General features: G+C 62.5%; 1 protein-coding gene across 1 annotated transcript in view; it reads right to left on the reverse strand.

Moving 5' to 3' along the window:
• Positions 1 to 6,756, reverse strand: part of CPLX1 (complexin 1) — a 36,871-nt gene extending 30,115 nt beyond the window's left edge. The window contains exons 1-2 of the mRNA XM_036094318.2: positions 6,638 to 6,756; positions 5,147 to 5,252 (exon numbers count right to left, since the gene is read on the reverse strand). Of these exons, the coding sequence (XP_035950211.1) occupies positions 5,147 to 5,177 (31 nt within the window). The 5' untranslated portion in view covers positions 5,178 to 5,252; positions 6,638 to 6,756. The remainder of the gene's footprint in view (positions 1 to 5,146; positions 5,253 to 6,637) is intronic.
• Positions 6,757 to 7,045: the final 289 nt, after the last annotated feature.

Here is a 7,045-nt window from a genome sequence, read left to right on the forward strand (position 1 = left end):
ACAACAAGAGCTAAAGCTGGCTCCCAGACGGAACCACAGAGCAGCTGAGCCACCTCCTGACTCCTCTCCATGTGAGGGAAACAAACCTTGGTTCCAGCCCCTCTCTGTCTCTCTGATTTGAGTCAAAAGCATTTCCCCAGTGCAGAATTCTGGTGCTGCCCCTCCCAATCTGCCCCTTCTGCAGCCCAGCTCAGCCCGTGGCTCCACCATCCCCCCAGAGAACCTGGCTTCACCTGGTCGTGTCCCAGCTGGGCAGCCCCAGGTCCACGGGAGGCCCCCGATAAACAGAGCTCACCCCAAAACAGACAGATAGGGTAGGGGGGCCAGTGAGACCTGCCCTACCCTCGGGAGCCGGGTTAGGGACAGGATGGGGAGGCCTGGCCTCACCCTCAGTGTACAGTCCCGTGAGTGGACACTGGGGGGTCCAGACAGGACCACCTGGTATCTCAGGCTGTCTCTACAGCTCTGATCTGAGGTCCTAGAGGGCAAGGCAAGGAGAGTCTGGGAAAGAGCCACCTCTGATCTGCAAAGACCTCAGGATCCCTGATGCTACGTCCCCAAAGCAGCTACAGGTACACGCAGGACTCAGCTGGGAGTCAGAGACCCAGCAGCGGGAGAGAGGGGCTCAGGATGCTTTATAGAAGCAGGTGCCAGACAGGGAAGGAGGCCCTCTTCAACATGCCCGTGGAGGTGGAGGAAGGCACCAGCACTGAGGGAGGCGCTTCTCTGCCCAGGGCTCCCGGCTCCCAGAGGGAGACTCAGCTCCAACCCCAGCCCCACCCCATCTTGTGTGAGCAACGCGGGGGGTACTGCCCTCCCTTCTCCAGGGTCTGACCCTGGCAGTCTCGACACATCTGGGGACTGACCCCCAAGAGCCCCCAGCAGAGAGCACACAACCTACCACCCACAGGGTGCAGAGCCCCCCGACCACAGCAGCCCCCAGAGGCTCTCCCTGGGGTACATGTCCGTGAAATGCTTTTCTTCTGTCCGCGGAGGTCTGGGTGACAGTGATCCATCTTCCTCCCATACACGTGCAGTCTGGCCAGGCAGGGCTTCTGTCCCCACTCAGACAGGCTCGCCTCAGGATGGTGGCTGTCCATTCCTGCGTCCTCCCCGTGAACCCGGCACAGGCCCTGACGCTTGACTCCCCAAGAGAGGACAGCCTCCCCCCAGGATGGCCCCAGGTCAACTCGCCACAGGACACAGGACACAGTGACCACGTGTCAGTGAGCCACTGGAGTGTGCTCGGTGAGAAGACCCCCCATGGGCTTGGTCACGGTTGTCCCGTAATGTCCTCCTTCCCATCTCCTGCTGCCTTCTACACCTGGCCCCGCCCTGCAGCCCTTGGGCCTTTGCATGTGCTGTGTCCCAGGGTCATCTGCCCACCCTTGAATCCCACCTCAGATGCCCCCTCCTCCGTGAAGCCCTCCCCTGCCCCCACACCATCCCCGAGGACCTGAGCATGCTTTGGACATGGAATATGTCACACCAAGGCAGATCAACAGGACAGCCAGCCATGAACCAGTTGTTAGGGCCAAAATAGCCACGCTGCACCTGATTTAGCCTGATGAGAGTCTACACCAACCACCCAACCACATTAACCTGACAATTGCCTATGCTCTTGTCCACGGTGTGAATACAGCCCCAGGGCCGCTTGCCACTTCCTGGCCTTGGGAGAAAACTGTTTTTTCTTCAAACTGCACCCTTGAAGACTCTGAGCCCCAGATCTGTGTACAGTGGCCCAAGCACGTGGCCCCCATTCAAGGCCACCTTGTCGCGGTCTCCAAGCCACCACTCGAGCTGCTCCCACAGACTTTGCAAGTGTTCTCTTCTTCGAGGGACTGAGCATTAAATCTGGGGTCAATCTTGGGGTGGCCCAAGAACATAAAGGCCTCCACGATATTCTCTCAGTGAGAACAAATTTGTCAACAGCTGGACACTTTTCTCAACAATTTGGCCCCAGGAGAATTCTCCTCAGCCAGCCCTGTGTGCCCATGGCACCCACAGCTCCCTGGCCTCGGCAGCAGAACAGTGTCCAGGGGGACACGTCTGACTTTGAAGGAACCAAAGGTGCCCCCTAGTCATCCCAGAAAGAATTCAGGCCCTAAGAGCAGACGCCCCCATGGGCTCCACCCGGTCCCTCCCAGGCTGCATCTCAAGAGAGAGACTGCCACCATGCAAAGCCCTCCCATGCCCAGGGGCCCAGGGACTGGAATGTGTGGGCAGATCCTGCCATCGCAAGGAAAGGAGCCCCGGGAGCCATTTGTCCCCTCCTTTGTGGTCCATGGCTGCCTACGTGCTCTCCGGGGCTCTGGGCGTCTGTGAGCCCACCAGTCAGTGCCGGTGGCCTTGCTGGGGCGTGAGTCCCACTGCTCCCCCGCAGCGGCGCTGACAGTCCCACTCCCACCTGCCAGGACCCCTCCTGGCCTGCTGGGCCCTGTCCCCCCTCACTGCCCAGGGCAGCCCCTTGTCACCACAGCAATGCCTAGCCACCCCCCTCATCCTTCCCTTTCTTCCAGTAGCAGGTGCTCCCAGGCGGCCTCGTGGTCCCCAGAGCCCGTGGAGGAGACCGCCTTCAGCAAGGGTCACACCGCGCTGTAGGGGCAGAGCCAGAAGCCTGCTGGCCAGGCTTGGGTTCCACGGGGGTTGGGCTGCAGGGACTGGGCAGCATCAGCCATCGACAGAGGCTTATAGGAAAGGCCTGGGGTCGCCGAACTGCATCTGAGCTCCTTCTGGACTGGCAGCCTGAATTTCGGGCTGCCACTCAGTTCATCACACCCTGAGCCCCAGAGTGGACCAGACATGCGCTTCGGGGTGGCGGGGTGGGGGACTGTGGACACCCTGTTGGTCTACCTGACATGGGACTCTCCAAGCTGTCACCTTGAAGCTTCTGTCCCCAGCAAAGGCCTTCCATGAGACACATGGTCAGGACAACACAGCAGCCCAGTGAGCTGGCCACAACTTAACTAGGCTACATCGAGTCCTGTCCCCAGTAGGGCCGAGCGAGGCCTGCCCCCATGGGGCTCCCTCCAGGCCCTGTGTCTTTCCTCCCTCCTGCTGCACAGGTACATGGTCTCTGTGTTTTTAGCCCTGACTCTATTTCTCAGTTTGTGTCAGATACATCTGTCTCTCTGTCTCTGTGTCTGTCTCAGTGTCTCTCTCCGCCATGCACCCTGCACTTCTGTCTCTTGTCCCGTTTCCTTGGGTTCCTCAATCTTGGTCTCAGGGCCCCCTGTCTTTTTCCCCTGGCTGTTCTGTTCTGATCCTCCATCCCCCACCGATTCCCAGACAGCCGGTGCCCCAGTGCCCCTCTCCCTCTGGCCTGCCCCTCCCCACGTCTGTCTTGTGTGTCCGGGGCACCCTCTCTCCAACCCACACCTGCTCCCTGTTTCTCGGGTCCATCCCTCTGGGTCTGGGTCTGGATTTGGGTCTGTCTCTGTCCCTCTGTCTGTATGTACTCATCCTAAGAGGCCAAAATGATGCCCATCCAGGGGGAGAGAAAGCACAGGAAAAAAACACAAGGTCTCGCCCTGGAGGTCAGATGCAGCCCCCAACCTCAGCAGTGGGGGGATGACAAGTAGTGGGGGGCAGCACCTGGTGGGCGCACCCTGTGGGTGGCTGCTGAGAGGGTGCTCCAAGGCCCACCCCCGTGCAGCCCACCCCGTTGCTGCCGCAGGAGAAACTTTGGGCTGACATGGAACAAAGGGGATCCAGGCTGGCAATTACCCAGCTAATTTCAGCCATGTAGACAGCCAAATCAGATATTTCAGGTTTCTTACAAACCCACCTCAGGGCCTGAATTAGCCACCTAATTAATTATCTGTACCAGCCTGGGACCGGCTGGGTGGGAACATGGATTGCTCCCGGTGCCAGGATGCTTGTCCCTGAATCATGTCCTGGTGACGTAATCATTATAATTAGACCCAACCTGCAGCCTATCCTTGACCACAGAATCCCAGGAACAGTGGCCCCAGGCCAGGCCCAAATGTCTTTTCATTCGTGGTGGCAGAAATGCAGCCATTCTGCAAAAGACAAGCCCACCCACAGGGCCCCTGTCCTGTGTTTGGTGGCACTGGCCCCGCCATCCTGCCCCCTCCATTACCAGCACAACAGCCCCCATCCGCTCCCCAGCTCTAGCAACAAGGTCCCGATTCCTCCTGCCTCTGCAGCAGCACCATGAGGATGGCCTTGTCACGCATCACCTGACTCATGCCAGGCTGTGCACGGTACCAGGTCAGGGTGTGGCCCATGGAGGCCACCAGAGGGAAACATCCCGAATGGCAGAGTCAGGAGCTGGCCACAGGCTCCCATCCCAGGGAGCTCCGGGGAGCTGGTGTTGCAACCAGGGGAGCTGGGGCACACAGGATGGGCCCCTTGGGCCTTGGCTGACCAGACGGCTCTACCAGGACGCACCTATCCCAGTGTGGACTTCAGCCCATTGCCCTGCCCACCTCCTAGGCCAGCGTCTCTGGCCTCAGTGATGACCCCCTCTGGACGAAATAGGCACAAGATTTCCTTCAGATTAGAAGGGCGGCCCCCTCCCCGACACACACACAGCTGCCCTGCCTGTCTTGGCGTCTTCCCTTGTCCCTGTGCTCAGCCAGCCCTAGCTCCCTGTGCACGCTGCTGCCCCCACCCTGGATGAAACCCACGGGGTCCTTGCTGGACACCACAGATCCAGCCCCGGTCCCCACCCCTACTCCACCTGCTGCAGCTTCCCATGGCTCTGCTCACCAACAGCAGAACCCCCATGGGGCCCACCAGACGCTGCCAGTTAGGATTGGCCCTTGGTGCCCCTGAAACCCACCCCCCACTAGCCTCCCAAAAGCGAGGGTGCTGCTGCTTCACCCTGGACCCCAGCCTCAGCACTGTCTGGTGGGCTCTGCCCTGACCACGCACACCAGTGTACACCCTCCCCCACTCCCCGTGCTGCCAAGGCCATTTGGGAGGCGCTGGCTTTGGTTCCTACGCCCCTTCTCCCTGGCTCTGTCCTGAGGGAGGGAGCGGGCAGGTGTGTTTCCGAGGACATGCAGTGAAGGCATCTGTGAAGTCTGAGGGTGACCACGTGCTGAACGTGCCCCCGTGTGTCTGCATGCCATTGTGGGGATGAGGCCAGCCTTGTGCCCCCACACCCCCAACTTCCTACCTCCCAGGGCCTGTTTCATCACGAACTCCATGACGATGGCTTTGATTCCTCAGCGGCTCCTCCAAGGGTCCGAACACACATCCAAGTGTGGTGGGGAGTTCTCTGCCTGGGGGAGAGGAAGTGGTCACAGGTCACCCTGGCTAGGCCTGGGGGAGGGCTTTTTGCTCATCCCTACCTGACGACCCCTGAGCATGGGTCTGTGGTCTGGAGAGAGCATCCTTTGTCTATTCCCCCACCCCTATGGCTGGACCCCGACACTGACAGGGACACCTGAGAGGGTCTGGGAGGGTCTCAGTGGAGGAGGGTTTCCACCCCACACCCTGACCAGGGCAGGTAGATTCCAAGACCCCAGCTGGACCTGCAAAGTGGCCTCACGTGGCCCCTGGTTTTCTGAATCCATCTTATGGTGGCTACTGCAGCGACGGGGGCGGGAGAGCACAGCTCAGAAGGAGCCAGGCTGTGTGAAGCTGGGGCAGACCCAAGGGGTGTGTGAAGGTGACTGGTCCTTCTTCCTCCTTGGTGGACCCTGGGCCACAAGGGGGTGGGGGAATCCATTTAAGAGACAGGAAGGGCTATGGTGGGGTGAGGCCAGAGTGGATGCCCCTTCAGAGAGGTCTCTTTGGCTTCTGACAGAGGAGTCTCAGGGGCAGGTAGACCAGGCTCCACCCAGGGGAAATTCGAGGGCCCACTGCCACCCACCCGCAGCAGAGATCCAGGAGAGACTGCAGGGAACCCAGCCTTCAGGGAAATGGAAATGGGAGGTCAGACGCCCCCCCCCCACCTGCGTCTGCACGGGTGGGGCGCTCCAGGGTCCAGGTCAGCTGAACTCTGGTGCGGAGGGGCTGCCTGTAGGATAAGCAGCTGCAAGTCCCCTCCCTCCCCACTTGTGGGGTCTCTCCTGGCAGGGAAGCCCAGGGCTCTGGAGATCCAGTGTTTTACGGTGTTTTCCTCTGCAGACGAAGGAGACCCGCGTTTGTGCGGCCTGGGGAGGGCTGGCTGGGTGGGAGTGCCCCCGCCTCCCCCCAAAACGCTGGCGCGCAGGGGCGCCCTTGCCGCAAAGCAGATTCTCTTCCAAACTTCTCCCCTGGCTCCTGAGGGGGTGGGGAACTCAGGGCCCAGCCACAGAGAGGCTCGGGGTGCTGCTGGAGCTCCCCCAGGCTTCCCATTGCCTCCCCGCGCGGGCCGGGGCTCCCGCTGCCGCCGCACCCCTTGGCTTTGCGGGCGGGCGAGTTGCCCGGCTCTGCTGAGCGGCCCTCAGGCGGGAGCGCGCCAGGAGAGAGAAAGAGACACAGGACATGGGAGGGGAAGGGGAGACGCGCAAAGCAGGAGCAAGAAGGAGGGAGGGCGCGGGCCGGGACCGCGGGGCCCGCTTCAGCACCGTGCGGGCGGACAGCGCCCGCCCCGGCCGAGCGCGCGCCCAGCCGGGGCCGGGAAGGGGCAGGCTGGGCAGGGGGCGGCCTGGAGTGGGGTGCGCGCGGGAGCGTGGGTTACCTTCCCGGGGCCGGGGTGCGGGCGGGCAGGCGCCTGGGCAGTCAGTGGCGGAGCGCGCTCGGGCTGGCCCGGTCCATGTGGCGCCCCGGGAACTGCGGCGGCGGCTGAAGGGCACGGCGAGGAGGGCGCGTCACATGGAGGCGCACCCCGCCCCCCGCCCGCGTCCGAGCGTGACGACGAGGGCGGGGCCGCAGCGGCGAGGCGGGCGCCCGCGGGGGGCGGGGGGCGGGGGCGGGGGCGGGAGCGACGGAGCCGCGCCCCCCTCTCCACTCCCAAACCCTGCCCCCTCGCCCGATTCGGTGGGATCCAGGAGCCGGCGCCTGCGACCCTCGCCCGCCCAGCAGCTTAGAATCTCAGATACTGCCCCCACCCCACCACCACCACGCGACCTTCTCGGTGTGGACCCGG

This window comes from Halichoerus grypus, chromosome 3, assembly GCF_964656455.1.
Source record: "Halichoerus grypus chromosome 3, mHalGry1.hap1.1, whole genome shotgun sequence".
NCBI lineage: Eukaryota > Metazoa > Chordata > Mammalia > Carnivora > Phocidae > Halichoerus > Halichoerus grypus.